The sequence below is a fragment of the Pteropus medius genome, unplaced genomic scaffold (genome assembly GCF_902729225.1).
Source record: "Pteropus medius unplaced genomic scaffold, Ma_sr-lr_union100, whole genome shotgun sequence".
Taxonomy (NCBI): domain Eukaryota; kingdom Metazoa; phylum Chordata; class Mammalia; order Chiroptera; family Pteropodidae; genus Pteropus; species Pteropus medius.
In genome coordinates this window covers 10,014,899-10,037,842 of record NW_024352787.1, presented here as the reverse complement: position 1 = coordinate 10,037,842, position 22,944 = coordinate 10,014,899, and the positions used below count along the sequence as shown (strand labels likewise).

Sequence of the window (22,944 nt, the reverse complement as noted above, 5' to 3'; positions counted from 1 at the left end):
AACCAAGGGTTGTCTTGCCTCAAAAAAAAAAAAGTCCTTCCAACATTTCCTGTAATTCTGGCTTGGTGGTGATAAATCCCTTTAGTTTATTTTTGTCTAGGAAGCTCTTTATCTTCCTTCAACTCTAAATGATAGCTTTGCTGGATAAATTATTCTTGGTTGTACATCCTGGGTCATATAAGTGAAATCATATAGTGTTTATCTCTCTCTTTCTGACTTAAATATCTTCTAAGTCAGTCAGAGCAATATATTTTTCCATCCCCTTCTTTTTCATATGTAGCGGTCTTGTTTTCTTATTCTTTCAGCCACTCTATCTTTTGGCTGGAACACTTAATTCTTTTCCATTTAAGGTACTTATTGATAGGAATGTAGTTGTTACCACTCTTTATTCCTGTTTTTGATACATGTTTTTTCTTCTTAAAGAAGTCTCTCCAACATTTCCTGTAACACTGGCATGGTGGTGATAAATTCCTTTAGCTTATTTTTGTTTAGGAAGCTGTTTATCCATCCTTCAACTCTAAATGATAGCTTTGCTAGATAAAGTATTCTCGGTTGTAGATCCTGGGTCTTAATCCTGTGGAATATTTTTTGCCAAGCCCTTCTATCCTGCATAGTTTCTTTTGAGAAATCAGCTGACAGTCTTATGGGTGTTCCCTTATAAGTAACTATTTGTTTTACTCTTGCTGCTTTTAATATTCTTTCTTCGTATTTAACATTTGGCATTTTAATTATATGTTTGGTGTGGGCCTCTTTGGATCCCTGATTTTTGGAATCCTCTGAGCTTCTTGGAGTTGTATGTTCATTTCCTTGACCAGGTGAGGAAAGTTTTCCATCATTTCCTCAAACAGCTGTTCAACGTCTTGATTTTCTTCACTTACACCGATCAGACAAATATTTGGAGCCTTAATAGTGTCCCATATCCTCCTTAAATCATCTTTATAGTCTTGGTCTTTTTTCTTGCAATTCTGATTGAGTGTTCTGATTGGCTTTCCTGTCTTCTACATAAGGCATCTTCTTTATTCATTTTGTTTATTCCTTTGTTTATTCCATTTAATATACTTCTCATCTCAGATAATATGTTCTCCATTTCAGACTGGTTCCCTCTTATAATTTCCATCTCCATTTTTATCTCTTTGTTGGAGTTCTCTACAAAAGTCCATTGAGCATCTTTATAACCAGTGTTTTGAACTCTGCATCTGTTAGATTACTTGACTCCATTATATCTGGATCTCTGTTCTTTCATATGGTTTCTGCTTCTTTGTCTTCCCATTTTGGCTGCCTTTCTGTGTCTGTTTCTATGTACTAAGCAAAGCTCCTAAGTCTCCTGGTCTTATTAGTGTGGATTTGTGAAGTAGGTGTCCAGTGGCACAGTCCTGAGAGGGGTTCAGCTGCAGGGCAAATTTAGCCCAAGCCTCTACCCCTCTGGGGCCACCTGTCAAGATTCAGCAAGCAATCTACAGATGCTGTGCTTATAGTTGCCTCAAATGGCCATACCAGAAACCAAGGCCAGCTGCCTTCAGTGTGAGTCTAGGCGCTGCTCAGCAAGGAGCACCTGAGTTGCGGAAGATAGACCTGGATATGGCTTGGGTGGGGCCCGGGTTGAGGGAGGCAGGGTTTCAGGGAATCTCCTGGTCAGAGTGACCTCTGTTATCCAGTTTGATGACATCACAGCTATGGCTGCACTGTGTCCACGCACTGGTAGTGGGGAGGGCTCAACAAGGAACAATGGATACAACACCGGCATTTCTGTACCAAGCAAGTCTCACCTTGACTCTCACTCTGACAGTATCTCCCTGTACATCCCTCATGCCTTCTGCACGCAGCCAAATGGGCACTAGTGCTCAGAGCAAGCAGGTCCGTCACCGCGAAAATCCAGTTACGGATGTGGACCCTTTAAGAGGCTTCTGCTGCTGCTGCTGCTGCTGCTGCTGCAGCCTCCGTCTCACTCAGCTGCTTGGGACCGGGTCACCCCGTGTCCTCACCCCGTCCTACCTTCTGCTGTTGTAGAGTGCTTTCTTGGCTTTCTCCCTAGTTGTATGGTTTATTCACCTAGATCCCAGGCAATTTTTCTTTGCTGCTGCTCCTTGTTTTCATCACAACTTTGATTTGATCATCAGAGGGATGAACAGAGCCTCTATCATCTATGCCATTTTTTTCCTCCTCTAAATATCACTGTATTTATTAGACCACACAAAGCCAAGTTTTGAACCAAGTAATATTAAAATAGTCTATGGGGAAAAAAGGTGATTACTATTATTTTTCAGGCCAGTATGCCATGTCTATATGTTAGATTGAAGTGGTTTTTGTGCCAAGAGTTAAAGAGGTTTGGGCAGGAATAATGAATACATTGAAATATGACTAACAAAGAATAAAGCTTCAAAGGTTTTCATTTTCCAATGAAAATATATTTTCCCAAAACAATACTGGACATTGCAAACATTTTTCCCAGCTCTCCTCCTCCAATACCAAAAACAGAAGAATTTTTCTTCATATGTGTGTTTGAATGTATAATTACTCTGGAGCCATACCACTTACATTTACTATACTGAAAGTGTAAGCAATATTATACTTGTAGCATATTTCCAAAACTACTCTAAAAAGTAAAGGAATAATTTTATCTCAAAATTAATCTAGGGTAAGTGTACTCATTAATTCATTTCATGCATCTTGGAAATACTGACATGTATCAGTATGTGAGAAAAAGCAAAAAGGCATGTGATTCCTTTTTTTTAATAGTCAGATGTGCTTTGATTGCAAAAATCTCTCTAAAAGTCTTATATTCCAGTATACTTCACATGAATATATGAACAAGGGGTATATTTGTGTAGAAAAAAACTTGGTTTGTATTAAGCTCATAACATTTTCAGGTCTCAGTAAGTTATAAGGTTATAAATGAACTGTTAAATGTGTCATGTAAATATTTCATTAATGTGTTCTAGATACTCTTCTAGTTTGCAAACCCAGTAAATGCAGATTTGCCATCACATGCAGTGGACAAAGATCCTACAGCTGCTAATGTGGATTCCAATGATCCCTGTCTCCCAGTCCTTGTATAATTTCATCCCCTCACATGTAAGCTGGACCTAATGATTTGCTTTTAACAAAGGAAATAGGGCAACAGTGATGGGATATTATTTCCAAAGTTAGTTCACAAAAAGATTCTGGCCTCTGTCTTGTTAGCTCTCTTGATGGAAGCCAGCTAGACATATTGTCAACTACCCTATGAAAGAGGCCCAATAACAAGGAACTCAAAGAGATCTCCACCCAACAGGATCTGAACTGAATTCTGCCAACCACGCAAGTGAACTAAGAAGCAAATTCTCCCTTGATTGAACCTTCAAATGAGCCCACAACTCTAGCTGATATCTTAACTACAACTTTATGAAGAATCGAGGCAGAGGATCCAGTTAAGCTGCTCCCAGGTTCCTGACCCATCCAAACTGTAAAATAATAAATGTTTGTTGTTTTCAAAGCTGCTAAGTTTTGGGGAAATTTGTTACACAGGAAGAGGTAACTAGTAAAGATGTTGAAAGTTAGAAGTGGGCTGCTGCCATAATAAATACCTAAAAATGTGAGAGTAGCTTTGGAACATGACAGTGGGCAGAGTTTGGGAGGATTTTTCATTGGCATGTTAGAGAAGGCCTAAATTGTCTTGAACAGACTATTAGTATGCTTCCCACAATGGCTCCAAAGTCATTAGAATATACAAAATGGACCTCTTACCTCAAATACTTTGTGAAATAAGATAGAATATTTAAAAGTACACAAATCAACCAAATGGGCATTACTAGCACAATTTTCTATATTTTGGTTCACCTATTTCATCTCCAATCACTAAAAACCAATAAACAAACCAACCATCTAAGAGGAGTAGATCTTTGTTAAAGCCATCTTTCCAATAAAGCAGATGCCATATAATCTGTAATAACTATGTGTGCTTACTATACTCAGTTACATAATTTTCCCACAATCCCCAGAGTTAGAGAAAATATATAGTTTTTTTTAGCTAGCAACAATTCATTCCAGCATTATCAGAGGGAAAAATAAACTATCGATTTAAAGATAAATATTAGTTTATTTTTCTTCACTAAAAGAAATGTGATTATGGCTAAAACAGCATACATACTCTTATAATCCAAACAGAGCAATCAAAGATTTATCTTTAAAATTAAAGACTTTTATCCTTAAAGGTTAAATCTTTTTTGTTTTATTTTTCTTTGGGGGAGGGGGAACAGGAAGCGAGGCACTTGCTATTTGCAAGCCACAGTGCTAAATGCTAAGAATATAGAGATGGAAAAAAACATGATTTTTGCTCTTGAGTTTATAATTAGGCAAGAATTTACTGGTTAATGGAAGGCTAGAGATGAGGAGAGGATGCTTTAGCTGAGTACTGAAAGATTACTAAAAGACGATGAGATAAAGAAAACTAAGAAAAGCATTTTAGGAAGACTATAAACAGAGTGATCAGTATGATTAAAGGCTCTGATCGAGGACTCAGAAGTATAAAACAGGTAAGAATATATAGAGAAAAAAAGTAAGAGATTACATAATTCCGGAAGACAAAGCATAAGGTCAGAAGAGGGAAGTGTTAAGTTAGTCAGATCACTGAGGCAATAGGAAAAGGTCTGAGTAAGAGAATACCATGTTCAATATGCATTTCTAATAAACAACCATAGCTATAGTAGGGAGGATAGATGTGAAGAAGGCAAGACTGGAAGCAAGGTTATTGCTCGAGCTGAGACAAAAGATGGCAAGAATCTGAAATAGAACAGTAGAAATTAGAAAGAAAAAGGTGAGACAGATTGAATACTTAGGTGACAAAACCTATCTAAATCTGGTGATTGATTAGATGTGAAAGGTGAGAGAGAGAGAGACAGGAATTTAGTACAGTTATACTTCATTTTATTATGCTTGGTTTACTGTGTTTCACAGGTATTGCTTTTTTTTTTTTTCCCAAACTAAAGGCAAGACCACCCACCAGTGAAAAGATTACAACTCACTTTATTGCTATACTCACTTTATTATGGTGATCTGCAACTGAACCTGCAATATCTCTGAGTTGTGCTTGTATTACTTCTAGATTTCTAGCGTGGGGAGTCAGATACATGGTACTATCAGAAACTGCAAATGGAAATAAAAATGGAGGAACACATTATGGATAGAGTTGGAGGGGGCTGGAAAAGCAGGGGAAAATAAGTTAGAAATGTGGAGTCTGAGATGCTTATAAAGATCCAAATGGATGTATAAGTTGGAAGTCAGGGCTAGAGGTATAGTTTTGAATCTTTAGACTACAAGGGTAGTTAAAACACCAAAGTGTATAAGATGCCCAATGAAAATAAAGAAGAGAAAGAACAATGAAACAAAGATGAAATCCTGGAGAATACCAAGGAGGTGGAAAAATGAAGAACTCATAGAAGTTCAAGAAAGAGCAATTATAAGATATGACAAAGACTACCAGTGCATGCTTTTCTCCTTCCTTAGAACACTGCTAAACTCTATCTCAGGCTCTTGTAGTAGTCACTGGAAAATATTCTGGCTAAAAGTATATGATAGAAGTAATGTATATACTTTTAGGCTTGGTTTCTGAAACTTTTTGTATGATCCTCTATGATCTTTCTTCCTTTTGTGGATACTTGGAAGCCACGCACTAAAGATGGTAGCAGCATCTTTACAGAAGGAGGCAGGTCCCTCCAAGGAGTTGAGACAAGACCAAACAATGCATGGAATAGCAATATTTAGTATCACATATCTAAATCCTGAAAAAAAAAATCTATGCTGTCTGTACCACAAAAGAAACTGTAATTCCTTTCTAGTATTTCATATAAAGTTTCAAGTCCAGATTCAATAATAACATAAAACTATCATATGTCAAAATAATTAAACCAAAACTTCACAATGGACTTAATAAATACTAGAATTTGAACAAAGCATTTTTTCAATGAAAGCTTCTTTCTTTTAAAATTTTATATTATTTCTGACTTTCTAAATTCACAAGGCAGATTTATAAATTCACCAGTGACTACATGTCCTTCTTAAATCAAACTGGGATATTTCATTATGAAATTTTCAGTGCTATCGAAGTTATCGAGTGTGTTTGTATAGTTAATGTAACTTTTATTTCTGTGAAAGGTTCTAAAATCCAAAGTAGTTATTTAAGGAAGAATTTAAGCAAGTACATATTGCTAAATCTTTGGGGAACAAAGGACTTTTGAAATATTTAGAAAAAGAAAGAACTAATACTCAGCAATTTATATATCAAAGTATATTCCCAAAGAACCTAAAATAGGACTTGAAGTTATATAGGGAATCTAAATATTTAAAATGCAATTTAATTAACCACTTATTCCAAATAATAAGTTAACCAAAAAACACTAAAACTGTCATGAGTACTCTTATATATTAAACCTAATTACTTCATTTAAATTATGTTATAAATAAAACCAATCCCAGCAAAACATTTCAAAGAAGCTTTTCTTTCTCTCTAAAGGAGTCAGGAGAGTCAGGAGACTATGTATATATTTAAACTTAAAAGCATGCACTGTTAGTCTTCGTCATATCTACTAAATATATGTGTATACATATGTATCTTACATATACATGTATAAAATTCTTTAAAAAGCAAATATTCAAATAGCAGAATATAATAAAATGTACTTCACATAAAACATAACTTTTGATAATTTACAAGGAAATCAAGACAATAAACTATCACAAAATTTTATATCGAAAGAGAAACTATCCAAGTACTTATTCTTCACTAGATCCCAGTGCCAGAACAGTGAGGAATATTTGTTGAATCAATGAATAAACTAGTTTCTTTTGTATTAGAAGGCACACATACTTAATAGATGTGATTCAAACAATCTTACAAATAAATATTACTAGCCAATTAGCTTACTCATTTTCTTACCTAAAAAACATAGCTATATTTAAAAATTCCATTTGGAAAAACATTTAGATTTTTTTTCTTCTCTACACATAAGGGTCAATTTACAAGGCCAGAAGAAAACATATCACTCCTTTCATTATTCTTTTCCGCATTACTAGGCATCCTCTAATTACTTGGCACTACATTAAATGTTCATTTGCAGCAGGGTGTATGAACAAATAGAAAACACAGACAAGAAATAAATTTCATGCTCGCTCTTCCTTTCATGGAAGCCTTAGAAGCCACAGAATATAGCAACGTCACATTTATGGAATGAACTGAGTCCCTGAATACCTCTGTGAAGCTAAGCTGAACCCGAACCCGTATGGAACATCCACATTTTGTGCCAGATATCATAGGGCATAATAAATTATCTGAAACTGGAGTTTATAATATAGAACACAGCAGAAGCAGTGTACCTGTGTTGCAGTGCTGTTTGCCTAGAAGAAACATCTCTATAGAGCGAGGCAGGAAGCCCTTAAACCAATGATGGAATTTTGTTTCCAATCAAGAAGTTCACCATGGCTATATACACAAGTTTGTTTGAACACTATTTAAAAGCATTTCCTAGAAAGTCAAGAAAGCTGGATCAAATCTCTGCTCTTCCACTAATTTATTTATAATTGAAAGCAAACAATTACACATTTCAAAGTTCTGTTTTCTTCATTTATAAATATCCAATTATCCATTAGGTGAAAGAGGCAGGCCCACTTAGGTATTCAATAAATGTTAGCTTTCAAGATGCTTTCAAACACCCACCTACCACCTACTGACACCAGGGGTCCAAACTCATATACCTGGTAAATCTAACAAATGACAGTGATTGTCATCATGTTTGTGATACAAATTAGTTTTTACAACATCTGTATGTTGGGTTTTTAAAAATTTACCTGAAAAAAAAAAAAAAGTCAGTTTAAGCCTCAAGAAAAAAGAAGCCAAACTAAATAAATTCAGAACAGGCAGGTCTTAGAATGTATATATTCTCCAAGTTTATTTTCTGTAAGTCAGATGTTTAGAAACAGCAACATTATTTTCCCATAAAAACAAGTTTTAAGATTCCTAAGATAGCTTATTTGAATATAGCTAAACTGTATACCTCATTTATGTTACATGACCATCACCATTTATAACAAAGAATTCACCAGAATATATATTCAGAGTTCCAGTTTGGTATGATTCTTGGGATATATCTCTCCCTACTAAAATCCCAGCAGCTACAACACAGGGACTTCCTTTCATGAGCCATGACTCTAATCTCACCCACTAGGATGCACGGCTAGAACACTAACTGTTTTACCATACCCAGCCTACCTCCAAACTCCAAACTCCAATAGCATGCTCCTATAATCCCTTAGAATAAAGATGGGAATAGGTAGGGGTGGTATTAGGAGGGGGAGGCAAAAAGCAGGTTTATCTAAAGGGTGATTAAAAACAGTAGATATGCATGACGTGTGACTAAGAAATGAGAAGAGTTTCTTTCTTATCTCTTTTATATTCTTACTACTACTGAAAAACCAAAGCAGAGTCAAGGCCAAGGACTAGATAGGGAAAACAGGGTTGAAAAACATGGAAATTTTTCTACAGTGGCAACTGGATCAAATTTTTCCTTCCCCTACTTCTCACTGCTGTACTAGTATTATAAATAAGGAAGATGACATTCAATTCTTCCATGACTGTGAGTTCTTTAAGAATAGGTATCATCTCCTGCTCAATTTTATATCCTTGCTGCCAAAAAATCTGGCACAAAGTAGGTGGTCAATAAATGTGTAAAATGAATCAATAAATACAACTGTAATGGGTGCTGTGATTCATGACTCAGAACCCCCTTTGGAACTGAAGAACTTATTTGAGAGTAAGTACTGTTGGCAGACAGCCCTCCCCTGTCAGCCTTCTTAAAGAATTATCTCAACCAAAGAGTAATTCTGGCCCAAGATCATACTCTTTCTTAGGGCAGCTTGTATCTAATGATTGGAATATAAAGGTCCAACTTCCCTCACCCAGACTAGAGACAATTTTGAGGACCATCCAGCTTCAGAGCTCCCTCTTGGGGTTTTTGAGACTGTACCACAATCCAACTTCTCCCATGGAAATTGGGCTCCCTTATATTGCATGGCATTGGTCCCAAAAGGCCTCACTAGTAAATTTGCTACATTCCAATTTCCATCTTAGAGGTTTTTTTCAAGAAACCCAACCTGAGATAATAGTGCAAAAGAGGATCTAGGTCTGATTCAGATTTAAACAGTCCAAGGAAAGATATTTGACTTAATATTAAAAGTCAGTAAATATAAAAGGCTTTCAAAAGGCTAAAAATGAACTCTTTATCCCCAGCAATTTGTTTCCATTTCAGCTACTTGAAGTAATCAAGAGACCTACAGTGTTTTGAGGACTGCCTTAAAAAAGTACATCTATTTTACTACCATGTAAGCTATTAACGACAAACTATACCAAATTCAATTCTTGTCTACCTTAAAGGAAAGCAAAAAAATTAAACATTAATGAATTTAGTATAAACATGGTATAAAGCACTGTTCATATCGAGGCTGTTAATATCTGACTTAATAAGAAATTGCTGTTCCACTAAAAGCTATTCAATATATTAAGTACGGTACTCTTAACTGCAATTAACAGTTAGAAAAGCAATGCTTACATAAAAGTCACTGTTAAAATATGAAGGGTTAAAAATTACCAGAATTATTCAAGGCACAGCTGAATGAAAAACAAATAGCAAAACCATTTGCTTTACCTGGATACAGCCCCACTGCACTCATGCTATTTTGGGCTCAAATAATACCGTAACATTGTAAGAATGGATGATGAGACTTAACTATTAAATTGAGGTTCAAGAATTATTTCAAGAATAAAGATTCTGGGAAAATATGGCGGAGTGAGTGATGTCTTCAGATCTCTCCTCTTGAAACAACAATAAGCTGAACATCTAAAACTGAACAAAAAACACCCAAACTGCACAGCAGCATGTCTGAGCGTGGGATCTGCACATAAGAGCTACCACAGGTCAGAACCCCAGTGTCGGTGGTGGACCAGAACAAATAAAGAAGCTGCCACTCCAGCTGCAAGAGCTCCTTGCAAGAGGACGGGGAAGGGTGAAGGTGCGACAAAGACTTCCCTGATCAGCCCTGCCTAGAAGTGCCAGGACTTTTCCACACAGCCGGCAGCAGGGCTCATTCATCAGGGCAGAAAGCAGAGAAGAGGGACAAGACCATGGAGAAACAACAGTTGATTTCTACAAGCCCTGGTTGCAAAACCAAGGCTGAGCCAAAGCTCCCAACCCCCAACAAGAGGGCCCCGCCCCGCCATACCCTACGAGACCAATCACTAGCGGAGCCCCAGGGGAATCTGAGCAAACTCTATCTAAACTGCTATGGATCCTAGGCTTAGACGCCACCTACTGGAAACAAAACAAAGAGCGCCTTCTTTGCAGCAGGCTAAAGAGAGACCTTTATTTAATAAATCTTCTTTCTGGAAAAACAACAGAATACACTTCCATTAATGCCGAGGCTGAGAAATAGTTCATTAAACACCGTGAACAATCTAGGCAACAATGCATCGCAGAAAGAAAGAGAAAAATCTCCAGAAAATAAGCTTACAGACATAGAAATATGCGACTTAAATGACAGAGACTTCAGGATGGTACTTCTGAAAAAACTCAATGATCTCCAAAACAAATCATATCAATAATTTCAGAAATTGCAAAAACAGCTAGATGAGCAGAGCAAGGAGACTGAAACCCTAAAAAAGAATCAAGTAGTACTTCTGGAGATAAAACACACACACACACACACACACACACTGTAAGAGTTAAAAAATAAAACAGCAAGCTTGGGAAATAGAGTCGACCAAATGGAGGAAAGATTCAGTGATATCAAAGACAGAAATCTAGAAATAAATCATAAAGAAGAAGAGAGAAACTGAAGAATGAAAAATAATGAAAGAGAAATACAAGAACTAGCTGATACCATAAGAGAGGAAACATAAGAATAATGAGAATTATTGAAGGAAGGAAAAGGAGCACGGACTGAAAAGCATTTTCAGACAAATGGTGGAGGAGAATTTCCCAAACCTAAGGAATGAGCTGCAGCTTGGAATTCAAGAAGTCAACAGAACACCCAATTATCTCAACACAAAGAGGCCTTCACCAAGACACGCTGTATGAAAGTTATCAAAAATCAATGACAAAGATAGAATTCTCTGGGCAGCTAGAGAGAAGAAAATGGTAACATGTAAAGGAAAACCCACTGGATTATCATCGAACTTCTCAGCGCAGACCTTACAAACCAGAAAGGAATGGAATCAAATATAAAATATTCAGTGAAATGAACTACCAGCCTAGAATAATGTATCCAGCTAAGCTCTCCTTTAGATATGAAGGAGAAATCGAGATCTTTCCACACATACAAAAATTGAGGGAATTTTCCACTACGAGGTCTGCATTACAGGAAATTCTGAAAGGGGTCAGCTCACCACCAACAAAATAACAACAACAAAAAAATACATAATTATGAGTAAAGAGACTATCAGGCAAATAGAAGCAGAAAACTGCAACCTTTACTAAGAACCAAGTATTATAAGCTTAAATAATAAGAAGATAATTGCTATAGCAAGATAGTAATGAACGTTCAGCATACATAGAAACAAACCGAGATAACAATGACTGAAAAGGAGAAGATTCAAAGATCCAAATTTGCAAAGGGAAAGGAAATAAGGCACATGCAGAAGAAACTGGATGACTGTATATAAATACTATCTTTTTCATATTTGTAATGTTAACCACACACCATAGAGTCAGAACTGAAGTATATAATATAAAACAAGAAGAACCGGAGGCAAAACGCACAGAAGCCAACCAAAATAAAGAAAACAGAAACACAAGGACAAGGAAGCAGGAAACACCAAGCTACCAGAAAGCAAAAGATAAAATGGCTATAGAAGACTTCATATTTCCATAATCTCCCTAATGTAAAAGGACTGAACACACCAATAAAGGCACAAAGTTGCAGAATGGATCAATCATATGCTGTCTCCAGGAGACACATCTCAGCTCCAAAGACAAATATAGATTCAAAGTGAAAGGGTGGAAAACGATATTTCAAGCAAATGGCATTCAGAGAAAAGTGGGAGTGGCAGCACTAATATCGGACAAAACGGACTTCAAAATAAAAAAGGTAGAGAAAGATACTGAGGGACATTTCATAATGATAAGGGGAATCATGCACCAAGAAGACATAACACTTCCTAATATCTATGTTCCCAAACAGAGAGCCCTGAAATATGTAAAGCAATTACTAACAGAACTAAGGGGAGAAACAGAGCAAAACACTATTGTAGTAGGGGACCTAAATACCCCACTGTTGGATATGGGCAGATCATCCAAACAGAAACTCTATAAGGAAACAACATCCTTAAATGACACATTATACCAACTGGACATAATCGACATTTATAGAGCCTTTCATCCCAAAACAGCTGCTTATACATTCTTCTCTAGTGCACATGGAACATTCTCAAGAATTGACAGCATACTGGGACACAGACATAGCCTCAACAAATATAGGAGGGTTGAAATCATACCAACCATATTGTTTGATCATAATGCTTTGAAACTAGAGATCAACTGCAAAAAGGAATCAGGAAGAACCACAAATACATGGAGATTAAACAACCTGCTACTGAAGAATAACTAGTACAGGGAAAAAATAAAAAGAGAGATTAAGAGATACACAGAAATGAAAGATAATGATAGTACAACATATCAAAACTTTTCGGACACAAAAAAAGCAGTCATAAGGGGAAAGTTCATATCATTATAGGCCTATCTCCAAAAACAAGAACGAGCCCAAATAAACGACCTAACGCTTCATCTTAAAAAATTAGATAAAAAGAACAAATGAGGCCTAAAGTCAGCAAAAGGAAAGAAATCATCAAAATTAGACCAGAAATAAAGAAACTGAAAACGAAAAAATAAGATAGAAAATATAAATAAAAGAAACAGCTGCTTCTTTGAGAAGGTTGATAAAATTGACAAACCCCTGGCTAGACTCACTAAAGAAAAAAGAGATGGGACACAAATAAACAAAATCAGAAATGAAAGAGGTGGAATTATGACTGACATAGCAGAAATACAAAGGATTATGCAAGAATAGTACAAAAAAGTATATAACACCAAATTTATTAACCTAGAAGAAATGGACCAGCACTTAGAAAAATACAATCTTCCTAGACTGAATCAAGAAGATTCGGAAAATCTAAATAGACTGATCAGCAGTAGGGAAACAAACAATCATCAAAAACCTACCAAAAAGTAAAAGTCCAGGACCAGATGGCTTCACCAGTGAATTCTACCAAACATTCAAAGATGATTTAATGCCTGTGTTCCTCAAACTCTTCCAAAAAATCAAAGAGGAAGAAATACTTCCCAACTCATTTTAGGAGGCCAATATTAATCTGATACCAAAACCTGGTAAAGATAACACAAAAAAAGAAAACTACAGACCAGTATCTCTCATGAACACAGATGCAAAAATCCTAAATAAGAAACTAGCAAACCGAATACAGCCCAACATATTTAAAAGGTTATACACAAATCGAGTGGGCTTCATCCCAGGGGCACAGGGGTGGTTCAACATATGCAAATCGATTAATGTGATACACCACATAAACAAATTAAAAAATAAGAATTATATGATCATATCAATCGATGTAGAAAAAGCCTTCGACAAGATACAGCATCCATTTATGATAAAAACACATAACAAAGTCGGTATAGAAGGAAAGTACCTTAACATAATAAAGGCCATCATGACAAACCCTCAGCCAACATTATACTTAATGGCGAAAAACTAAAAACCTTCGCTTAAGATCAGGAACAAGGCAAGGCTGTCCACTATCGCCACCGATATTCAATATAACATTGGAGGTCCTAGCAAGTGAAATCAGACAAGAGGAAGATATAAAAGGCATCCAAACAGGAAACGAAGAAGTAAAACTGACACAATTTGCAGATGACATGATTCTCTATACAGAAAACCCTAAAGACTCCACAAGAACACTGCTAGAAGCAATAAGCAACAATAGTAAAGTCTCTGGACACAAAATCAATGTTCAAAAATCCATAGCGTTCATATACTCTAACAAAGAAGTGTCAGAAAAAGAAGTGGAAAAAATAATTCCTTTTGCAATTGCAACAAAAAAGAATAAAATACGTAGGAATAAATTTAACGAAACACATGAAGGACCTATATAATGAAAACTATAAGACCTTATAAAATTGAAGATACAAAGAAATGGAAAATATTCTGTGTTCTTGGATCGAAAGAATCAACATACTTAAAATGACCATATTATCTAACTTTATTCAGATTTAATGCAATCCCCATCAAAATCCCATTGTAATTTTTAAAGAAATAGAACAAAAATTTATTGGATTTGTACGAAAGCACAAAAGACCCCAAATTGCAAAAGCCATCCTGAGAAAAAAGAACGAGGCTGGAGGCATCACTCTCCTTGACTTCAAATTATACTAAAAAGCGACAGTAATCAAAACAGCATGGTATTGGCAGGAAAACAGACACACGGACCAGTGGAACAGAATCGAGAATCCAGAAGTAAACCCATATTTATATGAGCAAATAATTTTCAACAAAAAGCCAAAAATATACAGTGGAAAAAGGAAAGCCTCTTCAATAAATGGTGCTGGGAAAATTGGAAGGGCATCTGCAAAAGAATGAAGCTAGACTGTTGTCTATCACCACACACCAAAATTAACTCAAAATGGATTAAGGACCTGAATATAAGACCTGAAACAATAAAACGCATAGAAGAAAATGTAGGAACTAAACTCAAGGACCTTGGACTTAAAGAGGATTTTATGAATTTGACCTCAAAAGCAAGGGAAATAAAAGCAAAAATAAATGAATGGGGCTACATCAAACTAAAAAGCTTCTGCTCAGTAAAAGAAATCATCAACAAGGTAAAGAGACAACCATCCGAATGGGAAAATATATTTGATAGCAATGCCTCCAATAAGGGCCTAATATCCAAAATATACAAAGAACTCATACGACTCAATAACAACAACAAAACACAAACGATCCAATCAAAAAATGGGCAGAGGACCTAAACTGACACTTCTCCCTAGAGAACATACAAATGGCCTACGAACATATGAAAAGATGCTCAACATCACTATCTTTCAGGGAAATGCAAATCTAAACCACAATGAGATTCCATCTCACTCCTGTTAAAATAGCGATAGTCAACAGAACAAGTAATAAGAAATGTTGTAGAGGATGCGGAGAAAAAGGAACCCTCCTACCCTCCTGGTGGGACTGCAAATTGGTACAGCCACTATGGAAAACAGTATGGAAGTTTCTTAAAAAACTAAGCATTGATCTACCATACGATCCAGCAATCCCTCTACTGGGTATTTACCCCAAAGACTTGAAAACCCATATCTGAAAAGATATTTGTACATCGATGTTCATAGCAACATTATTCACAGTGGCCAGGACATGGAAGCAACCAAAGTGTCCTACGATAGATAATTAGCTAAAGAAGTTGTGGGACATATATACAATGGAATATTATTCAGCCATAAGAAAAGATGAAGTACGGTCATTTGCGACAACATAGATGGACCTCGAGATAATCATGCTAAGCGAAATAAGCCAGAGAGAAAAAGTTGAAAATCACATGATATCACTTATATGTGGGATATAAACCTAAAATCAACAAATGAACAGGACAAAGAGACTCAGGGACATGTACAATGGACTAGTGGTTACCAGAGGGTAGAGGGTGAGGGAGGAGGAGAGAGGTAGACGAATTAAAGGGGATCGAATATATGGTAGCTGAAGGAAACTGGACTTTGGGTAGTAATCACACAATAGAACATATAGATGTCAAATTATAATGTACACCTGAAAATTACATAATTGTATTAACCAGTGTTACCCCAATTAAGTTAATAAAAAAAAAAGAATATAAGTACTCATTTCTTAAGATTTTTAACACTATAAGACTACTTGCCAATTGGTTATACAGCACAGCTAGCAGTAACTCTGCTTTCTAATATCACCTAATAATTCATGCTCATTACTGAAATCTGAAATCTTGAGGCTTTGTCAAATTATATAGATCCCAATATTCATCTTTCTATAGAATTTAAATGAGTGGTCTTATAGATGGGAAAAGTTTCAGTCTATACTTCCTGCAAAACGATCCAAAAGGCGTTTAGCAGATGTGTATATACTGTACTTCTTGTTGGAATACATGACCCTTAATTCTATCTGTATATATTTCAGAAAACGTATCAAGACTTGAATCAACTGCTTTGTGAAAATTTAAGAAGCATGCTGAGTGACACTGAATGCCCTTTTCCATGTTACTTTACCATCATGCTCTCTTCTTTTCTTTCAATAATACGAGTTAATGTTACTTGTCTCTAGAAACATGTTTTGAAAGTCACAAGATAATATTTAATCAAAGAAAACTGAAAATAGCAGGGTATTGAGAGACCTGGTACCAGTACTAATACACATAAAGCATTTTAGTTCACTGAGTTACTATAATTAGATCTCACATAAACATTTCATTAATTTATTTAATATTTAGCTTTCATAACATAATGGTAACTATTTAAAATGCATCTTTATTTTTAACACTGTTTTTATTTCATTGTTTTTCCTCTGAATGTCTCCTGCACATATTTCCTTGTTGTTGGTTTCCTTCTGTAATGAAATGTATTAAAAATCATAATTATTATTACCTGCATGTCTAACAGCCTAATATTCAATTTCTTTCCAAAATAAAATTAAAATTAAATAACTTCTGGGTCATTTTATTTTATGGTTTTTTTTTTAAAAAGGTTAATCCAATTAATTATATAGAGGGACAGCTTTCTAATGGCAGATCCTTCAATTACAGAGAAATAGAGTCATCTCTTAAAATTGATATGTGAAAAGTTTGAGATGTATTAGGCCTTTGTCATCTTACCATGAACACTTCCTAATGTAATATCCCCAGCAGCAGAAGATAGAAATGACGATTCCGTATAAAGATACTTGGCTTTCAGCAAACCATCTTCAGTAGATATATTAACAGAACTTCCCTGCAGTTTATCTACGGTCACAGTCTAGTAAGAGAAAGACTCAAATCAGTTCATTATAAAACAAAGACTGGTAAAAAGCCAAAATGACACCTACAAAATTCATAGGCAACTACATTAAAAGTTACTGCCTAGCACTCGATCACTTTGACTTTGACCCTCTAACTCTATTACAAAATTGTAAGCAATAGTGTATTCCCTGTAGAATGTAGAAAAGACCCATTATGTTCCTTCATTTATTTAGATCTTCTTTAATTTCTCTTAATTATATTTTATATTTTCTGTGTAGAGTTCACCTTTATCTTTTCTTAAATTCATTCCTATTTGATATTTTCTAAGTGCCATTATAAAAGATGTATTTTTTCACTTCATTTTATGTTAACTGTTTTTATATTTGACCTTAAATCCAACAACTTCACTAAACTCACTAATTCTAATAATTTACCCAAATTTAAATTTTTTTTCTATGTATATAATTATGTTGTCTACAAGTAATAGTTTCATTTCTTCCTTTCCCATCCTTATATTAATACTGTTTTTCTTGCTCTTTCCTCCCTATCTGGCTCAGGCCTCCAACTCAACAATGAAGAGAAGCCATGGGATAGATAGCAAGCATCTTTATCTTATTCCTGTTCTCAGAGGATAGGCTTAAATCACTATTATTGAGTATGATGTTTGCTATAGATACCTTTTATCAGATTAAAGAAGTTCCCTTTTACTTCAAACCTATTTTGTTGTTGTTGCCGCTGTTTAAATTATGAATGGGTTTTGAATTTTAACACAGACTTTATCTGATTTTATTAGATTATCACATGATTTTTCTCCTTTCATCTTTTAATGTAGTGAATACACTATTATTTCTAGAATTTTTCCACTTTACACCCAATAAGACAGTAGCTTTCCACTCAAAAAAATAGAAGAAATTTTGTATTTATCCTTGTTTCCCTAACAAAATTTAGTATGTACTTATGTCTCAAACACTGAGCACAATGTAAAATGAAGATATCTAATTTAGGATTCCAAATCGTCTTTACAGTATTTTAAGCAAAAGTTTATATAGCGAATGTTAATATAAAACTGACATAAAACTGAATCACCAGAAATATTTGCCATGGTTCTTAAAGAAAGAACATCATTGTTTTTGAACACGTGGACATCAGTGTAATATACTCCTAATATGTCCTTCAAAAACTGTTAAGAGCTCAAAATATTTTTAATAAGAATTGAGTTCCAAGAATACTAAAATGTTAGAAGACAAATAAAAATATGAAAAGAGAAAGAAAAGTACCTTGAAGTTCTTATGGGAAGCAAATTAGAATTACTTTGCCCTCTGGATATGAAGAACATAACTCTTTTTCAGTGGACTTGTATTAAATGTATAACATGAACCCAACTGCTTCTTATTTGCTACAGTTTCTTTTAAGCTAATTATGAACTCAAAGGAATTGTTACTTTAAATCTAGTTTCAGTAATTCTGTCAAAGATATTTTACCTACATTCAAATTTGTATGAATACAAATATTTTGCATTTTTCAGTATTACAGTAAAGGTATAAAATTCCTGAAAAATTTACCCTTTACCTATAAAAGTTTCTTTATGAAAAGTTATCTTATACACATTTTCAAATTCTTCAAGTTTCCATAAAGTAGACAATAAGTAGGAATACTCTAGCTTTTTATAGATAGTGAAGCTGTTTTAGGGAAAACCAAAAGGTAAATATCGAAAGAATATTTGAAACATAATTGATTTGGCAAAGGAGCACTTTTAACTAAACTCTCCCCACAACCAAATAAAGCTTTTAATAAACTCCTGAATATCTGGAAAATGTCAATGATTTACTTTGTTCGTTAAACACTAAATATTTTACTTTTTAGGAAGCTAGAAAAACATTCTCTACTGCCCTACCAAAGCAAATGAAAGCAAGTGAAAGTACACCTCCCCCACCACAACAATATAGCTATTTTAACCAATTATTCCATAAAATTAATTTCAAAGAAATTCAACATTCACTGAGCCACATAAAATACATTGTAACAGATACTAACTAGAACAATTAAACTTAGGATACCACAGTTTACAGCAAAATATTGAGGCTCTGATCTAGTTATTAATGCTAATGGAACAAATAGCCATAAATAGACTCTTTGGATTGAACTGTATAGCTTGCTTATTAACAGAAATAGCTATTTAAAGAAAAGAAAAAAAGTAGATCCAAAAATCAATACCTTCCTGACAGGGATATTGCTATAAATTTTCTTCTACATGAGAAGAAAAACTTTTCATAAATTTGGTTATTATAAATCAACATTACACATAATGAAAACTAAGTTTTAAGGAAGCACTGTGGCTTTGTAGCCCAAACTAAGAAAGAGAGGTCAACTGACAACTATGTCATCAATTTATCCACCAATCAGATGAACTGGATTTCTATCATCTCTTTACCAAATAGGATACTGAAATTAATGATACAATTTAAAAACAGCCACTTCATATAAAATAACATGTAAAGAATGCTGTTAAGTGTTTATAGTGCTCATTCGATCCTCACAATCTTGTTAAGTAGGAAAAACAAATAATATCATTCCTGTTTCATGAATAATGAAACAAAATCTCAGTAAACTATTAGAACTAGGATTGGTCAAATTATCTTTGTTATCTGTGTTTTATTTACCTGTATCATCATTATAATAAACACTATATTAGAGTTAGCTATGTGTCAGACATTGTTTTAAGTAATTTGTCTCTATTAACGCATTCGATCCTCATAACCACCCTCTGAGTTAAGTACATTACTATTATTCCATTTACCAGAAAAGGAAGACACATAGAAATTAAATAACTTGTCTGAAGTTAAAGAGCTTAAAATAGCTAAGCCAGGATTCAAACCCAGGTAGTTTGGTTCTCAGTTCTGTGCTCTTAACCAATTCACCATGCTGCTTCTCAAATATGCAAAGCACATTTCTATGAACTTTGTATATTAAAAGTTAATACTTCATATGTATTTATTTTATACAAAAAACAAAATTAGAAATATGCTTTAAAAATTAACACTGTACAATATAAATAGATATATCTAGACTGATTCTTTAGTACAAGACAAAACTCAGGCAAGAAACAAAATAGTATAGCAGAAAGTGGGAATAAATGAATATTCAATAAACCATGAAAGCTGGAACAAATAAATAGTGATTGGAAACAGTGGCTAAAATATTCAAAATAGCAAATAATTAAGAGATGATTTAAATTCTTCTTTGATACTTATATTTGAAGGTCAATATGTTATATTCTGGTAACTTAGATCATATCAAATACCACAAGCTGTCATTTAAAGCAGGGGTCCCCAATCCCAAGGCCACGAACCGGTACCAGGGAACCAGGCTGCACAGCAGGAAGTAAGTGGCGGGCCAGGGAGGGAAGCTTCATTTGTATTTGCAGCAGCTCCCCAGCACTAGCATCGCATCGCCGCTTCAGCTCCACCTCAAATCATCAGGCATTAAATTCTCATAGGAGCACCAGTTCCTGGTGCAGAAAAGGTTGGGGACCGCTAATTTAAAGGACAGAAGGAGCTGCGAAGTTGTCCAATTTCCCTTTGCACCTCCAAGACCACAGCGATCTGAGGTAAAACTAAACGTCATCTCAAAAGAGCTGCCACATAAGGCAAGGCAGGGTCTTTTAATACTTTCCTAGTTTAATTTAAAGGATAAATTTTAACGTGTGTGTTTAAATAGTCTCCTACAGGTTGATGGTAGAAAATAAAAGTGACAACAGTAGAAACAATTGGTGTTATAATCTACATTGTTTAATTATGCCAACAATATTCTATAAGATATACTCATAACTCCTCCCTATCAATTACCTGAGAATTAAGCTGAGTATGAAATTTAACAAATTTGTAACAAAAGATTCTGCAAATTGTACAAATGACTTAGAGCTTTCTCAAAGATTTAAAATATTATCGATCATGTTAAAAAAATGTGACAATTTACACTTTAAAATTATACCTTTACTCTTAATACTATGCTAAATCACAAGAAGCAACAAAAATTGATTAAAAAACACAAAACTATCTTATAACAACCAAAATCCCTATGGGTAATCAAAGCTTTTGGAAAACAGTAATGCTATCTATGGTGCCATCTTATGGAAAATACTAAAAAGTTGAGTTTTGAAACTCATCTTTCAATTGTCTGAACGAAAAGTAAATAGGTCTTGGAAAAATACTCAAACCTAGCATATAAGAAAAATTTAATCCCAATTATGGTGGTGTTACTTAAAGATCAATTTTAATCAATGATCATAAAAACAAAAATCTCTTTAGAACTAGAATATTAAGTATTTAAACATGTTACTAATTCCAAATAAGGAACTAAATAACTGTCGAAAGTATTAAATCACAAACTAAAATTTCAATTGTATATTTAATCACCACAATTTGAAATCTGAATTTAGTAATGACCTGTGTTTTAAAGGACTGCTGTCCTACAAATTTTGTAAGACCACCCAGTGTATAAGCCAACTTGATGCAAAATTGCAACTACTAAAATTAGAAAGTTTCGATCTTACACTTTTATCTGATGCACAAATATCTATATTTCCATAAACTGTTCCCAGACAGATCACTTTGCCTCCTCTTGTTTGAACATGTAATTTTTGACTCTGAAAGACAAATACAAAAACACATAGAGAAAAAGAGAATAAATTTGACTTATACTAATAAAAAATTTCTAACATTTTATACTTTTTAAAGAATAAAAAAAAGGAAAATAATAATAACAAAAGAAGAACCAGGAATTAAATAAACTTGCACTGTTTGAAATAATAACATCAACTAGAAAAGAATGTCAACTGCTGTTAAAGGGATTAAATAAGCCATCTGAACTCAAAAGGAAAAAGAGCTACTTGGGAGTTCCAGCAGTTTCACTGAAAAAGAACTTAGGAATCAAAGATCACTGTAACTAGCTAACTAAACATAAATGGTGATAAGGATAACAATAATCACTGTTACTGTTCATCATTAATACCAGTAATATTTATCATTTATTTGGCATTTTCAAATACAATGTTCACTACTTTACATGAACTATCTTTTAATCCTCACAACTCAGAGAAAAGAGTATTATATTTTCTCCATTATAAAGAAGAAATCCGAGAACCAGAAAAGATAACCCTATGAGGTGACACAGTTAGAAAACAACAAAAATCTGACCTAACAGAATCGAGTTCTATATAATTTCGAAACCCACACTCTTATGGCTGGAACCATCTAAAGAAGGATACAGTCACAGGGTAACAGTCCCCTGACAACTTTCTAGCACAACAAACCCCAGAAACTGGAACTAAGTGAAAATTCCTCTAAGCACAAATAAAACAGCCATCATAGTTAGCCTCCTTTGCCAGAACAACAACAACAAAAAAAAGTGTCTGTGACAGGGAGAGAGACAGAGAAGAAGAAGAGAGAGACTAAGACTTGATTTCACACTTGGCAACTGTGGCAGAAACTACTATAGGCCCACAAAAATCCACTTTTCCCCCAAAGTAATAGTATAGCTGGCCCCATGAAGAGATGATATTTTCCAGCTTCCCTTACTCTTTAGGTGTTATGTTTCCAGGCTGGTGCTTTTAGAAGAGTCGGTGAGCCTTCTCTGTGCTCTGCCTCTTTCACCAAATGAGTGCAGATTACAATAAGGCTCTATGAGATGTTAGAGCCAGAAGATGAAAGGAACCTAGAATCACTGAATAGAAAAGAGCCACTCACAAGTGAGAAATAAACTATAGGTGTACATGAGCCATTATATGTTTGGTCTATTATTTAGAATATATTACTTTACTTTAACCATTTACATATGTCTTCAGTTCTGCCTAATTATAAAGAAAAAAATAATAGGTAAATAGCAGA

At 34.6% G+C, this 22,944-nt stretch overlaps 1 protein-coding gene across 6 annotated transcripts in view; it reads right to left on the bottom strand.

The window, feature by feature from the left end:
• The window catches only part of FAM185A (family with sequence similarity 185 member A), a 55,390-nt gene that overhangs the window by 26,370 nt on the left and 6,076 nt on the right, over nt 1–22,944 (bottom strand). For 5 of the 6 annotated variants that reach the window (XM_039848961.1, XM_039848966.1, XM_039848965.1 and 2 more), the window contains exons 3-4: nt 21,612–21,704; nt 16,937–17,075 (exon numbers count right to left, since the gene is read on the bottom strand). In XM_039848961.1, the coding sequence (XP_039704895.1) occupies nt 16,937–17,075; nt 21,612–21,704 (232 nt within the window). The remainder of the gene's footprint in view (nt 1–16,936; nt 17,076–21,611; nt 21,705–22,944) is intronic. The other variant, XM_039848964.1, reaches the window with a different exon arrangement.